The sequence below is a fragment of the Limulus polyphemus genome, unplaced genomic scaffold, assembly GCF_000517525.1.
Source record: "Limulus polyphemus unplaced genomic scaffold, Limulus_polyphemus-2.1.2 Scaffold22, whole genome shotgun sequence".
NCBI classification, from domain to species: Eukaryota; Metazoa; Arthropoda; class Merostomata; order Xiphosura; family Limulidae; genus Limulus; species Limulus polyphemus.
Genome location: NW_013665632.1, coordinates 200,014 through 226,559, shown reverse-complemented (window position 1 = coordinate 226,559; position 26,546 = coordinate 200,014). Strand labels below are relative to the sequence as shown.

General features: G+C 31.1%; 1 protein-coding gene across 4 annotated transcripts in view; it reads right to left on the bottom strand.

Annotated features, from left to right (window-relative positions):
* LOC106458405 (CLIP-associating protein 1-like) overlaps positions 1-26,546 on the bottom strand; it is a 217,305-nt gene that overhangs the window by 139,038 nt on the left and 51,721 nt on the right. For all 4 annotated transcript variants that reach the window (XM_022384708.1, XM_022384728.1, XM_013917922.2 and 1 more), the window contains exons 6-9: positions 15,470-15,561; positions 15,081-15,156; positions 14,107-14,207; positions 1,095-1,165 (exon numbers count right to left, since the gene is read on the bottom strand). In XM_022384708.1, coding sequence (XP_022240416.1) covers positions 1,095-1,165; positions 14,107-14,207; positions 15,081-15,156; positions 15,470-15,561 — 340 coding nt within the window. The remainder of the gene's footprint in view (positions 1-1,094; positions 1,166-14,106; positions 14,208-15,080; positions 15,157-15,469; positions 15,562-26,546) is intronic.

Here is a 26,546-nt window from a genome sequence, read left to right as displayed (position 1 = left end):
AACAACAAGCAGCAAACGAATACAAAGGTTGTAACTAGAAGAGATAATTGTTTGCTTTACTTCTTTATTTAATGTTCTATGATTTAAGAAAAATTAGTTTAAGAACTTACTTGCAAATAATATTAATGTATATACATATATAATATATAATAACTGAAATGTGACTGTATTTTACAAAATACAAGTCTACTAAAACACAGCCAGGACAGGTCATTTTGTACAGACTAAAGGTCAGTTTTATATTATTGGATATGGTATCATGAGTTCACGTGCACTGCATCATTGTAACTTCTGTATTGTTAGCCAGGCATGGCTGGAAGGTCAATATAATGAAAATAATAAATATACATGTATGTATAATATTATGAGATTTAAGATATTTAAACTACGCATTTGTGTTTTCGTGTTATAATCTGTAGTCATTCTAGAACAAAAAAGCATAATTTAAATTTATTTCCTAATGTTTTATGGTGGTTACAAGGTTGGTCAAATTGACAGACTCTATAATGTTAGGGTAGAGAAAATAACAAAAAATAAAGAATTTTACTAAAAACAAATGTTTGAAATGTATTTAGGAGGTTTTAGAGATTACGCAAATAATATTTGAAATTTCTGGGACGAACAATAGTTTCTTAGTTATAACATGAAAATCACTTCGCACTTGTACTGGTAACAAAACAGACTCAATATTTTCACAAACAAATCTATAGTAAAAATACTTCAGTAAAAAATCTGATTTTTTGTGTACAAAAGTCTTGTAATCTTTACAAAAAGCCTAACAAATTTTGTGAAGATACACTTACTGCATTAAAAGTTATAGCATAAATACTTAAATCGTGTATATTATATCGAGCCCATTGCAAAAGGGCTAAAGCTGACAAAGAAAATGGTTAATATTTTCTGAATAACTGTTCAGGAAATTCTAATACTCCAAAAAAAAAATGTTTACACCATTTATTCGTGAATAAATAAGTTATTCACACAAATTTACCTAATTTCTACCTTGGGTAGAGAGACATTCATCATAAACATTCTAAATATAAAACAGCCATTCACACTGTTAATCTCTATGTAAGAAAATAAATATCTCCTACCAGCAATTGCCGAAGATAATAATCCACCAGAGTCTTTAATTTCATCAAATTTAGCAAATATAGCTTGCAGCCTGAAAAACAGGATATTAACATACAGTAAAATCACTTTCTAGTAACTTCTTGCAAATAAATTATAAAAGATTATATTCTATGTACTGACTAGTGTACAGCAGTTAACACAAGTATTCATAATGAGGTGAAGCAATATTACAATTTGTCTTCTCAACCACCGTTTTATTTCTGCTCTCCACATTGAACAATTCACTTGAATGCACTGAGCACAATTATTCACAATGAAATAAAATAATACTATAATATGCCTTATCTACTAATCTTTTTTATTATTATTATTATTTTACACTGGACAATTCTCTCTGTAATTTAAAGATGCAGAGTTACATTTAGTCCAATCAATCCTGATCAAAACAAAAAAAAAATCCAGACCCAAATGTTATTCAACAAGTCCAAGTAATTTATTTCATTTTTACATTTAGGTGCTACAAGAATGTTCTAGTGATAAACCATACAAAATTACCCATAACCCCTTATTATTGTTTCCCCATGCAGAAAATTGTTTTGGTAATTGGTAATTTTGTTATGATGTTGCAGTTTCTACTACATAATCACTAAAGCATGTTGTTTATAATTTAATGGTGGAATCCTCTGTTTTGTAATATTATATTCATTAGTGTTTTAGTTGGACACAAAAATCACTTGCACAACATTTTTAGGTTTACTGCTCTACATCATGCAGGAAACACTTTACAAGCATCCAGTACTTAGAATTTATTTGGGATAATTCTTGGGGTTTCTCTGGCACACACCACTTGTAGAAGTAAAAGCACATCCGTTTGTTTTTGTGTATGTGTGTGTTTTAAGTTTATCATGGCTAAACAGCAATATACAATTGAAGAAGAAAAGCAATGACTGTAGGAAGAGCCCACAGGATTTATCCAAAAACTTCTGTAAAAACATGTAACCCTACCAAAGATATGAGGTAATCACGACTTTATCGTGTGACCCACACAACAAATAATCATTAGAAAACTTGGAGATACCCCTGGGGTGTATTATATGAATAGCCAAAGCATCTACACCTATACAGATATACAGGGTGAGAAAGATAGTATGTGCCATAAATTCTACAGCACAATGCACACACAAACAGGTGATATACCCTAGAACTAACAGCACAATGCAGCAAAGGGGTTTATCATGAACATAATGGGTACAATTGAATTAAAAATACTGATAAACTAGTGTGTTTACTACATTAAAGGTTAAAATCCTCAAGTTTTCATAGAAAATACTGTTTTAAACTCAATTTTTCTTAACTTTAGTGAATTAAGTTGTTTTCGTCATAACTGAATATAGTTAATGGAATATTTGGCCTAAAAAACACAGAACTGTAGGTGTTAAATTTACAATCAGGTTTGATGGTTTTGAATGAATAAAAACATAAATAATGCCATACCCAAACATTTTACCACTGCAAAACACAATATGCTGTGAGCTCTCAAGTGCAGGTAAAAAGAAAAAGACAACTTGCATGAGCAATGGAAATATTGCTTCACAAAGTATAGATGCATATACATTAGATTAATATCTGCATATTGTAAACAAAGTCCAACATAAAACGTTTTTCCAGGTTAGTTGAGCTTATAATAATAATCTTTAAAACTTAAAATATCTACATTATAACAGAGCATTCATACAAAAAGATATTAACTCTCAAAGTTCCATGAATGATTACAGTAATAAATATTAACTTCCAATCAGCTACCAAATTAGATTAAAACTAAAAGTTAACCCAGTAATGAGTATTTATAGCTAATTAAATATACTTTCATATTTTAAGATACTTGAACATTAAACATATATAGTATGAAAGTGGGCCTATCATAAAACAAAGAATAACCATAAAACTTTCCTTGATCCCCACAGCTTTGGTTTTTCATTAGGAACTAATATACAAGAAGTAAATATCAGAAGATGATAGTTAATGCTTTTATTTTTATCAACCCCAAACTTTAAGTTGGACTGGTCTTAAATATGGTAGAACAGACCAGAAGTGTGACCTATGGCATATGTAGCAACTTCTGTAAAACAAAGACAGGATGCAGTGATCTTCTATCACAAGGTTCACAGCATTGTTCAGTTAAACAATATTTTTGCAATCTTAAAAAGTTTCAAGGTGCAGTTAACTGTATTAATCATTCATTTTTGGAGCTCATTCTATAAAATTACTTTGCTACCAGCATATTTCTACTTAGTAAAGTCACCTACAATTGTTGAAAGTAATAGGTCTGAAATAAACAATATATTTTTAATTTAACATTAACAACTCTGGCTTTTCTTCACTGATATATTGGTAGAAGTACAGTTGTATATTACAGCTGCAATAATTCTAATTTTTCTGTTGCTCTCCACGATGTGTCCCGTTTTACTTACTGAACAACTTTAATACTTAAAACAAAAGTTCACACACCTTGGGCAGAATGAAATTTCTCAACTTTTCCCTAACCATTTGATCTATGCTTGTAATAATAAGAGAAATTGCAAAACATTATTTATGTATTATTTAATAGAGACAAATGATGCTGTATGTTAAGTCAGGGTTTATTCAAATGTCATCTTGTAAAGTTTCAATATGATTGGTTATGCTGTGCTCAAATTATTGATTCTTTATCAGAACATATACAAAAGAGACAGTTTTCCATTTCAAACATACTGTTGGTGTGAACGTGCTTTGTAGTTACTATGAGAAAAGGCTATACACTAGATAGATCTACACTTTGATCAAGGTGTATTATTGGGTTATACTCCTCATCAGTAACCCTGAACACAAGTTAACCAAAGAGAGATAAGCTAGACATATATCATAGTGAAAAGTATCAACCAAACTTTGTACTCACTATAAGAAAAACCTATACACTAGATAGGTGAAGTGAAGAAAAAAAATTTCATTTTCCACTATTCAGTTCTTCACATTATATAGCCTCACAATAGCAGATATAATAAATAAACTTAGTATTCCAAAAATTGTTTAATATTGAAGTCTAAGTTCAATGGAGGTTCAGTTTAATCTACACTTTGATCAACGTGTGTTATTGGGTTATACTAGTTTCAGAAAATTTCACTCTTCATCAATAACCCTGAACATAAGTTAACCAAAGAGAGATAAGCTGGACCTATATCATAGTGAAAAGTATCAAACATACTGTTGGTGTTTATAAGCTTTGTAATCACTATGAGAAAAACCTATACACTGGATAAGTCAAGTGAAGAAAATGTGTCATTGGCCACTATTCAGTTCTTCACATTATATAACCACACAACAACAGATATAATAAATAAACTTAGTATTCCGAAAATTGTTTAATTTCAAATTCTAAGTTCAAGGGAGGTCCAGTTCAATCTACACTTTGATCAACATGTGTTATTGGGTTATACTAAATAAGTTTATTTATTAGTTTTCCAATTGCTTATGATAGTGCATACCAATCACATTTTAAAATATTAATTTAAATCATAAAAATGTTATTACAGCATAAAAACATCACAGATTTTAACACAATACAAGAAGGAACATGTTTACTGTCATAAAATGGAATATTCTTTAACTTTACATACATGAAATACGTATTAAAGGAATGTTTTATAATGTGTGTACATGCACAAAAAATGTAAAAACTTTAAACTGCTAACCATACACTGCAATAAAGTCATATTTTAAGTATCTATGAAAAACTGCACACATTGACAGTACCATCCACTGATCCAGTGCACACTGTATTATTTTTGCATGTGCTTTGAAACTGAGCATATTAAGTTCATATATATATATATTACTCAGTTTTAAATCCTAATTTATACATACAGAGCACTTTATATATGTAACCAGACCTGCTGATGAAACAACCATAACGTTTATAGTTGCATTATAATTCTACACCATCACCATGTACAACTGTATACACAGAAGTTACGGTAACTGGATAAACACAAATCATACTGTATGCAAATATGTTTGTCACTGACAGTGATATTGTATTCCAGTAAAACACCAATCAAGTGTCAAGATTTTCATTTTATTCTCATATAAAGTTGCTTATTACATTAAGTAAAAACTACTACTAAGTAAAACTTTTACATAAAGTACTCACATAATTTTTATTCTGGTAGGATCCTTGGACTTAAACAATGACAAACACTACACAACACCCATTGTCGATCACACTAGTACAACACATTCTCCATAATTAATATCTCCATCTCCAAAGCATACCGTGGTCTGAAAACCCATAGTTTCAAAACAATACCAAAACTATCAATTTAATTCCATCAAACTGCAGACGTTCATCTTTATCTTTAGTCTTTATTCTTTCCTATCCCTAACATCTTGTTTGTTGCTTTACAAATAGTAGATTTTCCTAATATGCTACTCAGGTATTCGACGCATTAAAGTTAACATTCCCCATGCATCTGCCTTTGAGATTTTCTACATGTCACTAGCCTTGAGCTATCTTCCACATTATAACATGAACTGCACCAGTGCATGATGCAATCACCATGTGACATTAGTCTTCCACCAATAGGAGGGCAATATATATTCGCTATGTGCAATAGATCTCCATACACAATTACACTCAAAATTAATTTCATTCTTAGACGAGGCATGAATAACGTGCACCAATAGTAGTGCGGAAGAGTTGGAAGGTGTGCAGAAGTGAGTATCTATCGGAAACACATTTTCAGGTAAGAAAAATATTAACTTCTGAAATGATAGGCTTATCTCTCTGTACACAGTACCTAGAAATCCACACTGATGTGGTGGAGGTGCCAGTACAATGGCAAAAATCTTGTAAGTTTCCTTTAATGAAAGTAACTGAAGGGGAAAGCCCATTGAGTGCACCAATATAGCGGAAATTTACTAGAGGGGCAATACATGTGGGAAACAGGATCCATCTCATGTAGGATATATTATTTGCTCAGATGGAAGTAGGAACGAAAGAAGACTAATTGAGCCCATGTGTCATAGGGATGGTCAGAAAAACAAATGAACAAACAAACATTCGCACACACAAGGTCAGGTGGACATGAGGTGTAGTATGGCTATGGGAATGATAAGACCACATGGTTTGGTATGTGTTCTGTGGTAAAATTGACTCATCTTAAATATCATTACATGAAGATAACACTTTGCTCCACCTAGCTTTAGCTGGCCAAATCACCAGGAAACTGTGATATTATGTAAGTCGACCACTTCAGCGGCTAGAAACTGGTTGTGGCAAGCATATCCTGTCCTCCACTCGATGACCAGGATGGAAAAAATTCGCACTGAGGAGGCACCAAAGATGTGCCTGGACCCAAACCACCTCAAAGGTCTTTTACTGGAGAAAGTGCAATTGGTTACAGTGAAACCTAATTTCAAAATCCAGCATACATGAGCCAGGGAGGTGTAAATACATTCCCCCAGTGCTGGGTTTTCATATGATAGTCCATTGAAGGTAGTACAGTTAGGAGTGAACAATGATATATATATCACACACACACACACATACATACATACATACATACACACACACACACTACCAAGTTAGTCTTGTAAAAAACAGTAGTCACTTTGGGAGTCAGAGCAGATGGATTTAACACTTTCCATTAGCCCTAACTCCATGTGGGTTTAAGGAAGTAAGCATACTCTGTGAGGCAATACCTGACACCGAGTGGGTTTCCAGAAATAAATAGCAGTACATTATAAACAGGAATGGAAATAAATGAAACATTTACCTTTTAAAGATGGTGAGTACACTGGAGAATGGCGACTAGAGGGAGGCGATATCCTGAGGAAGACGAAATTGTCAGATGGCAGAGACAAGGGTGTCAAACATAATAAACATCCCAGCCTGAAGGATCTCATCCAAGGATCATCAAAAGTGTGAGGCCAGAAAGGCAGTCAAGTAGTGGATTTGATGAGATGTGATACAGTCTGCAAGTGTCTCCATCCAGAGAGAAATTGAAGATCTGGATGAGCTGATGAATCTATCCATTAAGCATAGAGAAAGAGAGATCCCGGAAGAAGAGAGGGTTCAGGATAAGAATAAACAATTGCAGGAAGCCCAAAATGGAGCTGTGCGTGCCAGGTAACACCTGACTACCTGAAATGAACAGAAAGGGTGATCAGGATCAGTACAATCATAGAGGGCTGAGATCAATGGAAGAGTTATGGGAAAAAAGGCATGATCTCCTTCCTGAACTGCCCAAGTCAGAGGAACAAATGAGTGGCCAGGGAATAAATCAAGAAAGATCTGTGAAACAAAGTGTGGAAGATATTCAATGCATAAGGATCAAATCTGCAATGATCACTAGCAGGAAGAAAAAATAAACATGTTTTAACAGAGAGATGGTATAAGAAGCAAGTAGCAAATAGATCAAATGGGGCATGGGTAAGAGCAAATGGTACCCCATCAAGGTTCCTATCTGGCAAAAGAACCAGGTGAGGAGGACGATGAATTAGAGTAGACCAGAATAAAGTGGAAAGAAAATGAGAGGAAAAGACAGGATCATATTGAAAAAGTAGTCAACAAGGCCTACTGAAAGCCTATGATGGTAGGAACCAACAATCTTTGGTCTAACAACCAAGTACAAAAGGCCAAAAGGTGAGCAATAGTAGGACAGTCTGCCTGGTGGTGGAGAAAAGCAGATGAACCAGCAGCAAAAAACATGCCACTTTCGTTGAGAGACAGATAGAAAAGAAGGGCAACACAAGTGGGATAACTTCTGACTACCTGGTCAGAAAAAAAGCTGACTGGGGAACAATGGAGATAAATCCCACATTTGAAGATGAAGTGATGACACTCCCAAGTGAAAGAGAGACACATGAGGTTAGAGCCAGAGTGATCAAGAAGGAAGTAGATGAAGATGTGCCCTGGATGCCAGTCGTTGAAGAAGGGAAAACTGAGCCACCCAAAAAGGTACTACCAACAGGACCCAACACGAAGTGTCACAAATCAATGCCAAGACACATGGGAGAGAATGAAGAAATAAGACCAGTCCTGACTCAGGGCACCTACAGCAGAGGAGCAGAAAAAGGGGAGTTTGGTAATAAGAGGAGTGTCAAAGGCAACAATCATTGGTGTGCTCAAATGAGAACAAATCCAATGAAATACCTGAGGATGGGGTGAACACTCTAGGAAGAATCATGTCCGGTTGAAAGAGTATCAAACACCAAAGTGAGATTTCCTGGGACATTACAGGCTGTTAGATAAATGTAAGTAGGCCAAAAACAGAAAGTCCAACATATGAAAGCAAAGGTCCATGGAGCAAGTCTCACTCAGACAACTGATATGTGAAATTACCCTAGAATTGTCACAGTGGATTATAACCAAGTGAACCACAAGATGAAGTAGTAAATTGAAACACAGCCAATGGACAGCCATGATTTCCATAACATTAACTCTTTCAACACAGGCTCAGTCCATGGGACAGACCTCATAACCATTTTGTGATTGTTATAGTTTTCATGCTATAACTTTTAAATTAATAAGCATATCTTCACGAAATTTTATAAATTATCAGTAAACATTACAAGGCTTTTGTATACAAAATATCAGATCTTTTTATTCAGTTTGAAAAATTTTCAAGTAATGTTTTTCTCATGCCTTTTTTCTTTTGGAATGTTGACTATCCAACAGGCAAAGTAATTTTGATTTTAAGATTAAAAATACTTTTATTATCAGAAAATTTTCAAATTTCACACGTGAAACCTTTATAACCTCCAGATATTTATCAAATATTTGTTAAGAAAAAACTTTATATTTTATCTGTTATTTTCACTATCAAATCTCTGTACGGGTTCAAACAATTTGATTGACCTAGTAACCACCATAAAAAATGAGAAAATAAATATAAATTATGCTTTTTTCGTTCTAGAATGACTACAAATTATAATATGAAAATGCAAATGTTTAGTCTAAATAACTTAAAACTCATAACATTATACATCTATATATATATATTTATTATTTTTATTATACTGAGCTTCCAGCCATGCCTGGCTAACATTACAGAACTTACAATGATGTGCCGCATTTGCCCTCATGTTAAAGTATTCTAGAATATAAAACTGGCCTTTAGATAGCGACCTGTCTTGGCTGCATTTTAGTAGACTAGTATTTTGTAAAATACTGTCACATTTCAGTTATAATACATATGTATATACGTTATTACTATTTACAAATAAGTTCTTAAACTTATTTCTAATAAAACATAGAACAGCAAATAAAGAAGTAAAGCAAACAATTATATTTTCAAATTATGAACTTTGTACTCATTTGCCGCAGGTTGTTAAGCTTTATCAAATTTCAGACAAGGAGGATATGAAATGAAATAATATTTTTTAGGTTTTATATATACATTTGAAATAACCAAAAAATCATAAATTACTATATCAATATCATAGAATTTGGCTATAACTTATCAAGCTCATTAACAAAGCTGTATTTGGGTTTAAAAAATATGAAATTTTGAGCTCACTAAACACTTACCATACCATACCAAATCTTGTATCAAAAGAACGAAATTGACACCCTAATACTTCAAAATGGCTGATTAAGCCACTAGAGGGACATTCTGAGCTTTCGATTGGTTATTCACATTTCATAGACAGAAGTACGTGTACATAAGGAAGTATTTTCCAAAAATGGAAAGAGTACAGTACATGTTCAGTACATGAGCAATACCTCAGCAAATAGAAAAGTTAGGAGGTTCCTATTTTTGATATTCTATTTATATTGTATTTGGACATCACAAACATTAAACTTGACTAATGTATAATACTAAAATCTGAATTATACTCTACAACTGTATAACCAACTGATTAACATACAATAATAAAATAGTAGTTCAATAAAGTTTTGAATGCGAGTCAACAAACGTGATGACATGGCCTTTGACCCGTGATGATAAGGTTAATATGGAACATATGATCTACAAGAGACCTAACCCCCGAAGACAAGAAGTCATTCAGAGATACACTGAAACCCGTAAGAGATACATCAGTGCAGAATTGGAAATATGGATGGGAGGGAAGTAGCAGTGGGATGCTGACTGTAATACTGACATGATCCTGCTACCAAGACAGGTCCTTGAGAAGAGAAAGCAGCAGAGTTACAAGAGACAACAAAGGATCAGAAGAGATTATCCAATGGTTGTTCAAAGTATACTGAAGAAGTCTAATGTGAAATACACCTAGAGGAACAAAAAGTTCCAGAAATGCAAGAGTCAAGATGGCTAGATGTTCAATGTCCTGCAGATGAGTAGAGTGAGGCTAAACCTGACTGAGTCAAGAAATGAAAATGTCTCCAAGGTGGACCAACTAACAAAACTGAGTCAGAAACAAGATGGAATACTTGACTAGTTAATTCAAACAAGCTGCCTCTTGGAGGAGAAGTGAAATGGCTAAGGAGGAGACCTCCCAAGAAGAAGTAAGGAAGAACCAGTCATCTATGTATTAATGGAAACAAGATCCAAGAATGTGAACATGGCAAACACTCTCTTGAGTACAAAAGGAGCTGAAGGAATACTCAAAAATGGTTCATCTGATCCCAGTGACCAAAATGAAGGAAAAAAAAGCCAGGATGAGGCAATTGGAATATGGAGAAAGATGCATGAGATGTCATCCATAATCTGGGGTAAATGTAAAAATGAAGAGGAAAAAAAACCTCTCCATCTTAAACCAAGGAACCACCAGACAGTGGTTGAGAAAAGTAAGAATGATGATGGGACACCAGTTCCCAGTCTTTTTAGGGGCAACAAAAAGACAAGAATAAAACCTTAGAAAAGAGCGAACAATCCTTTTGGTGGCTCTTGTGCCCAGAAGATTTAATACCATGGCCTTGAGACAGTGAAGATGCTGGAAATCTGAAGGAGGAAGAGAGGACAGAGAAGAAAGAGATGAAAAGTGAAGAGAGAGAATATGTAAAAATTTGAATGACCCACCAGTCAGCTGCAAAAGGGGTCCAAAGATCTGCAAACAGAAACAGACTATCCCTATAGAGCCTGAGCTGACTGAATACAAAGGAACACCTACAGGACATGCAACAACCAACCCAAAAGGAGGGAGGATTGCAAGAAGTAGAGAGACAAGAAACAGGAAAAGAGAGAGAGGTGCAGAGTTCATGGGTTTGATGAATGGATGGGGTTTCACAAGGCTATGAGAGAAAAGAAATCAAGGAGGAAAGGGAGGGCTGGTGTTGGGCAGCCTCAGCCCAAGTTTCCAAGGAATGAGGAACATTCCAGAAGACTTCAAAGTGAAGAAAACGATCTATATGAGGTCATGAAGATACAGATGGGAAAGCCTAATGATAGACAGAAGAGTGTCACATCCCCACATCCCAGAAGGTCCCAAGGTCAGAGGAACCAAGTAGGCAGGGGCAAAGCAGAAGATGATAGTTTAGGTAAGGTATTGAAAAGGACCAACCATAGATACCTAGAAAAACAACTGTGATCATGGTTTAGAGCTTCAGATTAAGAGAGGATAAGAACATGGGTAAGAAAACTGCAAAGATGAGAAAAATGAGCACTGGAGAGTGCTACTGAGATGGGGGGGGGAGTCCCCCAAGCAGGTACAAGGGATTCTATGGATCGGGAGTCCAAAAACGAAAAAGAGGAATAGCCATAAGTCATGGCAAAGTACTCCTGAAGTCAAGGAGGGTAAGGCATTTAAATGTGGGAACGAAGCTGACCCAAGAACATGTCAACATTGGCTCATGTGCCTGGAGAAGAAGAAAAACAAATCATCTTGAATGTGAGAATCATGTACTAATGAATGAAAGGAATCAAAAGATACAGATTTGGAGGAGGAGCATTGTCTTCAACAGATAAAGAGGCAAGAAGGTATCCAAGAACCCACTACATGATGAACTATAACAGTAACATCTTCCACAATCAAACAGCCTTCAGTAGTACGAACATCACCAGAACCTCAAAAAGAGGTAGTAGTAATTCTCCAGATCATATATATTTTTGTTATCTAGTGGCAATGTAAGTTGAAATCAAAATTAAAACAAACTAAAAAAAGTTAACACTGTGAAAAGGCAGCACAAATCTCCCAAAACTGATTTGAGCTTAAAGAAACACGTCCATTAAAGACAGTACCGAGGATAAAAATGAAGTTAATTTCAAGTACAAGTGCTACTTCACATGGAGAATGTGTCAGCCTCTTACCTCTTATTGGTGGAGGGATATTGTCACACAATTATTAGATCATGAACTAGCACAGTCACATTATAATATTTTTCTTGGGTTGGAGATCTCAAAACTAGTGACATGCTCAAAATCTCAAAGGCAGAAGTTCAAGGAATAGCTACCGTGAGCAGAATGGTAAGTCTATCATTTTAAAATTATAGATTATTGGAAACCATGATGTAAAAAGTTATTCAATGGTGCAAGTTCACCTGTTCTACAAAGAATCATGGAGAACAAATGGTGAAGTATTCTCAGAAACTGTTCAATATGTCATATTACTAGTTACTGTTAAAGAAATATTCTATATTTCAGTAGTTTTTCAATTTTATTCATGATGTTGTGTGCTATAGATTATGTTTAATGTTGTACATTTTGTTTTATAACAAATCAAAATGAAATTACTTATAAGTTATTGTTTTATATAATTATTGTAATTATTTTTGATAATCAATTGAATAATATAAGTATAGGTATGAAATAAAACTGTGCAGATTTGTGATGTCTTTGAAATGCCAGACTTTACTAAAATAATCAAACTGTTCATTTTTATTTTGGTATATTTCAAATCTTTCCTACACAAATGTATCAATTATGTAACATACTCAGGTTATTATGTTCTCCTTCAATAACTACTCTCATGGGGACTGTTTTATTAATACACTGAAATCTGTAAGATCAAAATAACTTATTCAATGGAAACAGCATATCTCTAAATAATAACTTATGGGTTTTAAAGCTATACTAAAAGATGATCCTCCATCATAAGTAGGAAGACGAGACAAATTGTTGTCTAAAGCCCTTATACTCAACATAGACAGGAACCTATCTAATGTTTGTGTAATATATGCTGACAATGGAAGGTAAAGAAAAAGATCAATGTAGACAAAAGAATGTTTATGTATAAAACGTGAATAAAAGCATGCTAAGTGCACAAGAATTAATCTGTATGAAACTTTTTGGCATTAATGATAATTTATTTTTTTGTTATCCTTGTCCTAAAAACATCACTAAACCACGTGAAATTCACCGATTTTCCTGGTTTTTGTCTGTAAAATATAATTCCTTGATGTTTCCCAGGCTGGGAATGCAAAATATAAAATTCATTGACTTTTCCCCCTACCTGTGGAATTCATGATAACAATCAAAATAAAGCACCATGCTGCATGAAGAAAGTAGATTGGAGATTTAAACACAAAAATATTTTTAATATCAAACTATTAGACTTTCAGCAAATGCTCTTTCTTAAATGTGTATGAATATTCAACTTAAAACTCATTTGATAATGAGAGTTGTGTAAACATTCTAAATATTACACACAAACTTATTTATTTATAGTTCTGTTGTTCTTATTTCTTATTTACTGTCATTATTTTTAATGTATTTTATTATATTTAATTTTTGATCAGTTAAATTTTCTGTTTATATAATTTTGAAAAAGGTACACAATTGTCACACTTTGAATAGTTTTAGATAAGTCATAATATACTGAGGAAGGGCATTCACCCAAAACATTGTATAATTTAATAAAATAGATTTATGAGTTGTCAATCTTTAACCAACTTTCTGTTTATATAACAATGCCTGCATAATTTCAGTGAAACTGAATGTATGTTTCTTTGTTATTCTGTATTTTGAATATCATCCATCCTTAGATCCCAAACTTTGTTTTATAACTTTGGAATAAGATTGTTTTTAACATTTCAAATTCTGGCTATTAGGTATAGCAAACTGTTTAAAAACATCCAATAAAAAGATTAAGACTTACTTCTGGGTTGGTAAGTTATGTCTTTTGATAAGATCTTGCCGTATCTTCTCTCCTATATGTTTGTATATTGTTAGCAAAGTTATATTTGCCGACTCTCGAACCTTAGAAAAACAAACAAAATGTTCTTACAAAGATGCAACATTATAAGTTAACCGATAAAAAAACTATAATTATTCCCTCTGTATTTTCTGAAATACAAATTACATTTGTAAAAATACATAAATAAATACAGAGTAAACTTCTCATTTACAAGTTATTTTACATAACAATGATACAAGATGTGTTCTTCTTTCAAGTCATACATAAATAACAAATATTAGGAGAATATTAATTTAAAATTTTTAAAATCTCTTAAAGCTCTTTTAGACAACTTAGAACATCAATATAAGTCACAAGAATTAACTACTAATACTAAAAAGGGGCAAAATAAAATATGTTAATTAAATCCACATGAGGAAAGATGCAAATCTAAAAATAAAACATGTGTGAAAGCTACCAGTCATCTTCACTTTGACAAAGAGACCTGATTTAATCAAAATTCAAATGGTATGACTTTTTAATACAGTGAGATCTTTTTCAGTTCTTTTTGTCAAACTTTAATAAAAAAAAGTTAGTATTTTACAATACAGTAAAAACTTTTCCACACACTAGCAAAAAACACATAGTTTAAAATACATAAATATCCAATTATCAAAATGACAAGCCTTACAAGAAAACCATTCTACACATTATTTGAGCACGCTTCTTGGAAATTTGAAAAGTTTAGGTACTTATTGTGCATTTATTTTAGTGCAATTTTAACAAATTTGTAAATGCTCTATTTTAAAAAATATTTTACATCACTTGTTCCTCATATAAATATTTTCTAAATTATTCAAAGCACAAAAATTAAAAACACAAAAAGAAATGTAAAAATAAAAACACCACACAGTAAAGTTTGGTCACATACAGCAGTATAAAAAAGAAAAAGAAACCTGAGAATTAGGATCTCCTAACAGCTTTACAACAGATGGCATTAGTTTTGATACTGTTAACGACTGTGCCCCACATCTAGAAAGAAAGTATATACATATACATAATATTCATACATACATACATACACATCTGTATTAAAGTATGACAATGAAAAAGAATTCATAAACTTACGTGTTTTAAAATAAATTTTAAAATAACATAGAAAAATGTCTTTTGGTTTAAGAAAATGATTGAAATCTTTCTTGCAATCAAATGTTCTTTATTAAATGAAAATACTGATATTAAACTGCAAAGTTTCTTACATCTAAAAAAAATGAAAGAACAACAAAATCACAATATTTAATAAAAGAAAATTAATGAAAAATATATCAAGAAATGAAAATCTTACCCATCTAGAACTCCTTGAAGACATACTAGCATTTCTTCTTTGACCCTCCAGTTTTTGTGATTAAATGCTGACATCAGTTTTTCGAACATCAGCTGTTTCAATAAATATGGAACACAAATTTATCATAAATTAAAGAAATTTCTGAAGTATACATACAAAATAAAAAAACATACAGAATTTGCATCATCCTTCATTTTTCAGACAAGTTTCTGACTTATACAAAACAGTAACACATTTGTATTTCAGTAACAACCCGAAGGCTTAAAGGAAAGGACTGGGAAATTTTAAATCATCCTACTCACAAAATAACAAATGTAATCTTACCAGTTGAACAACACTTTTATAAAGTTATTAGAGAAAAAATCTGTCATTAAAATATATTTTAATGTTATTGCTTACTTTTTAACTGTATATTATTTTTTTGTCAAATAAATAATTAAATAAATTTGAAAGAGAAAAAAAAAGGGTTTACTATAAGGTGTATTTACAGTTGCATGTACAGAAAATATTAAAAGATCTTGTGACAAACATAAAACACAGCTGTTTGAAATTTATTTTTAATATAAATAGGTATCAAATATAAAATCATATAAATTACAATTTCTTCATCACAAGGAGTATTCAGGTTATTATTTTTTAACTGGCAACTCTACCAATACAATTTTGGAACCACATCTTTTAAAGAATAGTAACTTAAAAAATGTTTCCTAAAGAGGTAAAACAAGTTAAAATTTTATATACTTTTTAAAAATTACTAAAACTTGTTTTATATACTATAAGAATGAATGGTAATCACACAACTGATGACATTTTTGTGATTTAAAATCATTAATTAATCTTTCATTAAAATATCTTAAGTTCATGAATTCAAGGCACCCAAAGGTAAATTTTTCAATAGTAACAGAGAACTCAAAATGTTCAGTTTTTTAATACTTTATTATTGTTTAATAAAAGGTACATAACATTTTTCTTCCCAATTACTTGAATTTCAATCTCATTCTGGCCTGCTCTTAATAAAAAAATATCTCTGGCAAATTATATATGTCACATTTGCATTGAAAATGGGTGACAAACATTTCACAGGAAAGTTTTAAAATACAAATTACATCTTATTGATTAATCTGACAACTTCACTGAGAAACTTTAAAGCAACATTATCTTAAAATAATCTCCTGAAAAAACAACAAAAAAAAGTCTCCTGAGAAATCTTGGTTGTTGTACACATAGGCTTTATTGTCATTAACATACTAAAAATAATCATCAAGTATGACACTACTATGTTTGTAATTGTAATTACTAAAAATTTGTGGCTGTTTTTAGCTATTTTGTATTTCAAAAATATCTAAATTATCCATACACTTCTCATGTTATAGAAGTTTCAACTGTGATTGATTAGACAAAAATTTAAGGTATACATAAAAGAAAGATCTCACTTGTCTCAAGTGAATTTTCCTAGAGCCCTGGCACATTATATCTTCTATTGAAAAGTTGAAAATTATAATATTACCAAAGCAACTGGTTGGATTCAAGATTATTTCAAGAAGGATGTCAGTTTCAAATGTTTTCAGTGAGTGACAAATTTTGCAGTCAAACTTATGACAACAATGTTACTTATATGAATGTTTTTTGCACAAAGCTGATAATCTCTAGTGCTGAAAGCAAAGCCTCACTGGTAGCAAAGCACAACAAGAAAAGTTTAGTTTTTTTTTTAAGAATCTATTCTAATGCTATTTTTTGCATAGCTGTCTTTACTTTTGAATTGACACACTAGAAGGAAAAAACAACACCTACCCACAACCCTTGAACTACTCTAATTTGAACATATAGAAAGATTTTACCATCACTCTTACAGTGCAACTATGAACTCAAAGTGCAGTTCATGCTATTAAGGAAATAGGCTATGAATAGGAAATCAAATTCTCCAAAATCAACCACTAAGTTACTCTTTTCAAATCAAAGAAAGGTTAAAAGCCAGACATAAAAGAGCATTGATAAACACCTGTGCATTTAAGCATCTTCAAAATCATTGAGTCAAATGAAGAGGTACTAATATTGCGAATGAAGTATATTGATCATTCTTTTAAAAACAGCATCATTACCACAAGTTCATATAAAATCATTACTCTTTGTATTCTTAACTTTTTTTTTAAACTCAGGAATTACAAGTTAAACAGGCCAAAATCCCTAAAATGTAGTGATAAATATTCACACCATTAGATTTGGTAGTATTAATATTTTATGTCTGGTCGTTGAATCATTGAGATAGAAGTTTAAAAAGAGTTCAAAATTAGCACATAAACTGTAACCTATTTTGATCCAACTTCCAAATTTCTTGTTAAAGTTGGCCTATTTCTACAAGGATTTACTGTTATTTTCAGTGTAAATCTAACCAGAAACTTAGATACTTCAGTGTAAATAATAATCAGAAGTAGTTGAAAAAGAGCAGTCATATGAAAATTACACAGATGATCTTTACCAAATGTTTTAGCAAAAGAAACAACAAATGAGCATCAAGATGAGCTTCACAGACATCCGAATCACCAATAACAACCAAGATAATAGCAGCCTTTGCTTTTGAAGAATAATCATCAGAGGAAGCTTTCTTCTTTTCACTTCTAGTTTTCTATGTATTCTTTTTTTGGAAACTCTCTTTGTTCTCTTTACCTTGAGAACTTTCCTTAAATGGATATCCCTCCATTGTCACATTCACATCAACTGTACATGAAACACCTTTTCATTTAACAGTTGCAAGTAACGGGAAACACAGGATCATTTTCTGATGTTTCCATAGTGTTTTATATTCATTTTCTATGCTTTAAAACAGGAAATAGCACAGGATGGCCACAAAGTTAGAATTATAAAAATAAAAACAAGGTTATTGATATTTAGTTTTCAAAGCTATTGTTCTAATATATTCTACATAAATTTGAAAAATGTTCAAACATTACATACTTCAGATTCATCATAAATATGAGACTACTGTCAATAGGTTGAGTCTCCCCATGCAATTGAGAGGTGCACTAAATTACTTTTAAAAATCATGAACTACATAATCTGACCTTACAAAATATTTGAGACATATGGCATCCAGACAGTAGCTCAAGAAATGGCATCAAAGTGACAACACCCCAACTTTTTAAGTTTTTTGCAACAAAGAAATATCAGTGTCTCAAAATGTAAAAAAAAAGGGTAGAAAAAAGCAACTTAAATTTATTTTTTATATATTGTTGATTATGTATTATTGTATTTATTTTTGTGAATTTTGCTGAAGAGAGGACTTCCATCCTTCAAATGACTTTTAAGTTCTACTATAGGTCAGCTTCAACAGTCTTATATCATGAAAATACTTCAACTAAAATTAATACCTCTAAAGCTGAAAAATGGTGTACTTGTGAGAATCAGCAATAAAAGTTTATCATATACTTCTGCACTTTTCATTGTTGACCTTAACATTGCATATGACCTTGACCTTCAATTCAACATATTTGCATAATTAAATAGTACATAGTCAACAATATATATATAAAACCTTTAAATTGTTTCTCTTTCTTTTGTCCCCTGGTGGGACAGCAGAGTTCAATTCCTCATGGCAAACACAGCAGATAGTCCAATGTGACTTTGCCAAAAAATTAACAAAGTCTAACTTTATGTTTTGAGACATTGATATTTCTTTATTTCCCAAAATTACAAAGATCAGGGGGTGGTTGGCACCTACTGATGTCATTTCCTGAGTTGTTGCTAGGTTGTCAAATGTCTGTCTTCAATTTCTTGTAAGGCCAAATAGTGTAGTTTATGATTTTGAAGTGTAACTTTGTGCACCTCTCACACACACACACACACAGAGATCCCACAGAGAAGTAAAGCAGCAAAATATTTGTTGATTGGATTCAAAAACTAAGAATAAAAAGGAATTATCACTGCAATGGATTTATGTTAAGCAAACATAAAAAAATCGATGTGTGTTTGCCATTTGCTACCACTGTGATATACATGATGACTATAAAAATGCTACGACAGTAAGAAGACTAAATTATTTTTGAAATTTTATTTTTGATATAGGATTTACACACCCAGTTATTAGAATAAACCATCAAATAAAAACAGAGAAGTATAATATTGCACTTTGCTTAACTAAATTCAGCATGTAATCTCCAAGAGTTTAAAAAGGTCTTTATACTCTTAATAACGACTCCAGATTTTTTAAACTTCTATGTCTATTTTATAAAATAAAATAAACTTTTGATTCAGGCAATCTTAAAAAAAAACCTTAGTTTCTCTACAGATATAAGTAAACATCCCAGCTGTTAGGTAGAAAATATCATTTCACATTTTCTTTTATATTGGAAGTAAATGTACATTTATACTGATACAACTCTTATTTACCAGGCTATAAAAATATAGAAATGTCAGAATTCACTAGTTTTGAATTTTCATAGAATGTCATGTAAACCACATGCTCATGTTCATTGAGTTTTTTCTTTCTCAAAATACATTCAAGGTCATCTACCACTGTCAAGTCTCTGGCTACTTAAGTGTTAAATAAAGTGTAAATTTACTGTGTTTTGTTTTTAATTTATAATTGGGTAACTGTATTCTTTAATGTTGTATAAGCAGGTGCACAGCTCTGGTAAATTCTCTTGCCTTGGCTAGATTTTAAAGTTTTATTTTTATCAAAGTTACTATTGTTTAGAACATCTACAGCTATTATGACATAGAATTGTTACACTATTGATTTTCCATTGTTTAGAAGTTAGGATTCTTAGGAGAAAGAAGATTTTCATATTGTTGATGTCTAAAATAAGTGAAAAAACAAGTGGTATGACTACATAAGTAACACCTTTATTTAAAAAAAAAACAAACTTAAAACAGGTATACTGTCAATTAATATTACATTTTTATTTTAAATATCATTATAATTAACTATAAGCATTTAATTTTAATTAAAAAGTTTATTTCTCTTTTTATCTTCATATCAATCACATTATTAGAAATAAAGATATAAGCTTTGAAGTTGCTGGATTATAACCTGACTGAGCTGATCATTTACATTAAATAATAAAATTATTTTAACTCTGTTTTACTTATTTAGGTTACTAAAACAGTCAACATTGAATAATCCAAAATACTATATAATAATAGTGGAGGCCTCTGCTTTTAAAAAAATATACTGAAATTTTGGTTGCAGAATTACACAGATAACTTTTAGAAGTTTATTCCTTCATTGTTAAACATAACTGCAGCTAGTGAAGAGAAGTTAACATTGTTACTTGTTAACACAATAATACTATATTATCTGAATAGGCTTTTTAGTTTTATTCTTATTCGTTCTCTTTCAAACTTCATAAGATAACATTATAACTATCAAAAGTTTAAGTTACAAAATAAATTGACATTATTATAATTCTTTTGCTGTTTGGCTTTAACTCTAGGTTACATAATATCAAAAAAATACTAGGATTTATTTTGGCTAAGTACTTATTTGCCTAATAAATAAAATTAGTTCTGACTATTTAGATGCCTTAGATGTTTGCAAAGCATTTGAATAGTGTAGTTATAAATACCACACTTAAGACCCCAACAGTGTAATAAACACACTTATAAACATGTCATATAATATTGGATTTTCTTGAATAATAAGTCTGTAAAAGTGTACAGAGTATTGTTACAACAGCTGGCTAGTAAGTGAAATTACACAGTATTGTTACATCACCAACTGATAAGTGAATAGATCTTTTATTTGTCACTTTTTCTAAATGTTAAACAATGCAGTTGTGTTGTCTGTTTAATATGTTTTCTTGTAGGAAGTCTAAGATTAAAAAGTCACTAATTCTAAATTATTGTCTCTGTAATCTGAAGACAGTGTCCTCTGTCTTTTCATAGTTTTTCACCACTTGATAAAATGTTTAAAGACAAATTTTAAAGTCAAGTTAAATGGTAATTCTAACCATATTTCAATAATTTTAACACAAAAATATTTTAGAATACATATTTTGTCATTTTCTTATATTTATTTTGTGTAATTCATAACATTCATATTTGCATTTCTGCACAGCTGCAAAGTTTTGTTTGTAAATTAAACATCCCATTTGTTGATTTTTAAAGACTTTTTCTGCTCATCCCAAAAATAATATATTATCTATTCCTTGATTTTCAAATATTTCCCCTGGTTTTTGTACAGACCTAGGTTGAAACCTTGTTATGGTGACATGTCAAAAGGTTTGATCATTTACTAATAAAACATGGCTTTGAAAATATCTGTAAAGAAAATTTAAATATGATTGGATAGAGCAAGATTAAACAATCATGTAACAGAATAATAAATATAGAGGTAAGAATTTCTTTTATATTTTCTATAAACATTCTTTTCAGTTCCATTTATTTGTAAATTGTCAAAGTATTTCTGTGTTAAATTATATCTGTTTGAAAGCTACAGAAATTTTCTTCAATGAGAAAACATCTGATAACTTGAAATAAAGTAGTAAGCTTACACAACTCAGAAACAGGTTTGGTAGGTAACAAAAAACCTTATTAGAAGTTTTACACATTAACAGATGTTTTTTTCTATTATGTTCACCAAATAATATAAAATCATTCAAATAAATCAAGTTTAGTTTACTGCGAGTTAATTTGGTAGGCGATTAAAAAATATTCTGATGACTCAAACAATGTACGTATATAAATTGGCTAAGTGGCTACTTAATTACTTTTAATTGCAATCACACTGTTGTTTTAAATAAAACCATTATTACCATTATTGGTGATAGTAAATGTTAAACAAAAATATGTATTTTCAAAAATGCAGGAATGGTGACCCTTTTAGATCAAAGGTAATTCAAAAATTACTTACACACACACAAAAAAAACATGAATGAAAATAGGTAGATTAATACAATGCTAGAATAATGCAATGGTGGAAAAAGTAATGAAAGCAGCTGATATTCATATTTTTTTGCTAGTATGGATGTCTTGTGTGGAGGGTGTAAAGGGCATGTACTAATTGATTAATCAATACAATCAATTAACAGGACCTTCAGTTAGTCAATTAGCAAATATCATTAGTTGTTCAACTCTAGCCAAAACAAAAGTATGCCACATAATCAAGAAAGATCTCCTATAAACAAATTCATTAAATTGTTAAATACCTCATGCAGTTGTAAAATGAAACAAGTATTCACTCTATTAGATACAGAGACACATTGGTAAAGTCATCAGATGAAGCCCCGTGAATTTCTGTGCACGATTTGTCTGTTGAAAAGTTTTAGGAAAGCACTGTTTTTATATACAAGATTGATTATGCAAAGCTCCAAGGGAGGTCTGGAGCCTTGAGACAGAGCCTTACATAATGGAAACTATGCTAAATATACAGTCATCAGACACAGCATGATCGGATGTGATGAACTGATGAGGTTCCAAAATTATATCCATACAACATACTCAACCTTTTTATGAACTTGTTTGTATGTGCGTATATTTCACAGTGACAGTTATAGCAATGCTTGGTAACAAGTAATTTCTGTTATGTAACATCTTATTGTAACAATTTGTTTTGTGCTTGTCTAATTCAGCAGAAAATATTTCAGTAACTTACTCTAACTGTTAATAGAGGTCAAATAGTTATGATGATGTATAAGCTAGTATCATTCAATATTAAATAAAATTTTAAAACTTACTGTACAGCACAAAAACCAGAACCATTCTAATATGTACAAAGGTTTCATATGCACATTTTATTGAAAAACTAATTAGATTCTTATTGTTCAACGTGAGATTTCAGAAATGTAAGTTAAGGAAATAAATGTCTGTTGTTTGCTCAGGATATATGATAGCATATTATTTACTTGCATCAACTTTTGTGTTATTAAGTGGACCAAATTAGCTCACACAGAACTCCAAAATCACATTTAACCTAACTTTAAAGACAAATCAACAACAGTGCAGGGAACAGTGCTAGTTATAGTAGAATGACTGTTGAAATATGATGTAGAGTTTTTATTACAGCTGAAAAATTCTTGAAATTCAAACGGTGTCACAATCACATTGTACTGAAAGTAGGAATACTTTGTCAATTCAAGATTTGCATAAAATTTTTTTTTTTTGAAGCAGGAAATCTATATTACAATATTGTATTTTCAGTAGAATAGTTAAAGTAAATTAGTCACTCAATGTATTAATTCCAAATATAGTAACATCCCATTGTAAATGAGGCCATCAGATGTTTCAAAGTAGGGTTAATTCAAAATAACATTACCATTTGAAATCCTATGCTTGACAAAAATTTGTTCCTTTCTCCAAAGTAAATACATTATATTTTCTAATTCAAGGATTATCTAGGGGATCTCTTTTCTCCCCACTACTTTGCGAGATATTTATGGAATATTTTGAAACCACTGTTCTCTCCCAATTGTCTCTTAAACCAAAAGTTTGATTGAGATGTGTTTTTTGTTTCTTTGTTTGCATTTAATATAAAGTTACTTGAGGGATATCTGCACTAACCACTCCAAACTTAGCAATGATAGACTAAAGGGAAGGCAACAAGTTAACACTGCCAACTCTTGGGCTACTCTTTACCAACAAATAGTGGGATTGACAGTCACATTATAATGATCCCACAGCTGAAAGGGAGAGCATGTTTGGTGATGGGAATTTGAACCTGTAAACCTCAGAATGTAAGCAAATCATTTTAGCCACCAGGCCTTGCGAGGTCTCATTGAGATATGTGACTGATATATTTGTACTCTGAAGTCACTGTGACATTAAATTACAAGAATCTTTATACCAATTAGACAATTTACATGGTAACATTAAATCTAAAATTTAAAATGAACAAATAAATAGATGACTTTTTTTAGATGTTTTGATAATTAGAAACTAACTTTTCTCTAAAAATGACAGTGTTTTAGAAAACCTTTGCAGTCACTGTAACACCAAAACTTAATGTTACCCTTTATCTCTAAAAATTTATAACGCTTTTCATATTCCATCCAACCATGTTGACCTTTTCAATGAAATCTACTATTCTAAACATGGCTCAATAATCTGATCTCACGATTTATTCAACTGTTTGCCAACCCTTATTTCCCAAATATCTCAAATCAAACAGGAAACTTTTTTTCTAAATATATGGACTGTCAATTCACTTACAGACCTCTCAATAAAATTTGTAATCTTCTTCCTTCATTGAAGGATAACAGCTTTTGACCAAAATGGAATTTATAAAAACAAAAACTGTACATTGTTATTTGTAGCAGAACATGCTATTAATTAAAACCACTGTATCCTATGGGATGAGAACAAACTAATTTATTATCTCAGTACTTATAATGAACTGAAAGTAAGAGCCACTTGAAAAATAAAGACAATGGTTCAGGAATTGCAGTCTTCTAGTTGTACTTGTATATATTTATTCACTAACAATAAATTATGTGTGTGTGTGCACACACATGTATTGATTGTTGTTTCATTTAAATAAAATGCTAATGTAAAAGTGACATGTACCACATTCAATACGTAAAACTGACAGTTCTTGTGAAAAAATGTTAAATAAAGTAATAAAATGAAAATCAACGTTTTTTACTTGCACAATCTTGTAAAGATTAAAAAAATTAAAAATATACAAGTTAAAAGAAACTTAAAACTCTACATGTTTCGGTGGAAATAATTACACCATCTTCAGGAGAATCCGTCAAGAAGTACACATAACATTACATATAAACCTAAGGTACGTGTATAATTAGCATATATGTACAATGGTGCCATTTACAATAATAATTTCCAAAAATTTATTTTGGTGGCTCCTGGGCCTAAATCTCTATTTAATTTATTTTGTTTTAACTATTTCGAAAGATTCTCTTATATTTAATTCATCTTTTTCCATTAACTGTTTAAGAATTTTTACATTATCCAAGTCAATAATATGTTTAAAATTCCCCGCATGTTCTGCCAAAGCTGATTCACCCGTTTTTAATTTATCCACAGGATTTTGATGTTCTTTTACTCTAAATTTTAGGTTCCTACTTGTCTATCCAATATAACTTCGACCACAATTACATGAAATTTTGTATATACCACATTTATCCTTCAATTCAATTTTTGTCTTTCAAACCATTAATTATATGATTTAATTTTAATTCAGGAGTAAATGTAGTTTTAAGTTTCTTTTAACTTGTATATTTTTAATTTCTTAATCTTTACAAATAAATGATTGTGTAAGTAAATAACGTTGATTTTCATTTTATTTAATTATTTACCACACTACTGGAATTAATTTTTCAAACATAATGTACATAATCTTGTCTTGTGCATTTTCATTCTGCCTGATGATGATCTGAATAAATGTGGCTGAAACAAAGGGAAAAAATATTTTTGTTTTTGCCATAATAAATAATTGCAATTTAAATGGTGTATTACTTTCATTAAAGCTTTCCTTTAGCCAACTAAAGAACCCTAACGTACTATGACCATTCTTCAATTGTTGCATTAACGTTTACTAAAAGACAAAGGCAGTACTTATTCAACTTTCATCTTTCTTTTCTACAATTTGACTATTTCTAAGGGGAAAACAAAAAGTATGAAAATGACACTAATCAAACATTTTATAATATAAACATGGAGGATAACAAGTGATCTTTTGTCTTCAAGTAGAAGAGGCACCTGTTCATGACAATATTTTTCAAAAAAGAATTATGTACCATACAATCTATAATTTACTAAAAGGAACAAGAACAGACTGTCTCTTAATTTTATATGTTCTCCGTAAGAGTTTCAGTAAACAGATATTTCATTCAATTCCCCAATTTTACTGGAATAACAAAATGTGATAATAAAATTATAAATACCCCCCTTTTTCTTAAATCAACTACCTTAAAAACATGAGAACAGTGTTAAATTTTGAATACAGATTTATCACTTTAACAATGTAAAATTATGAAAATGCTTTAAGCTTCACATAAACAGCTTTTTATACATTTCACTACTGGTGGGGTATGTATATGTGTGTGTGTGTGTGTGTGTGTGTGTGTGTGTGTGTGTGTGTGTGTGTGTGTGTGTGTGTGTGTGTGTTTATATATATATATATATA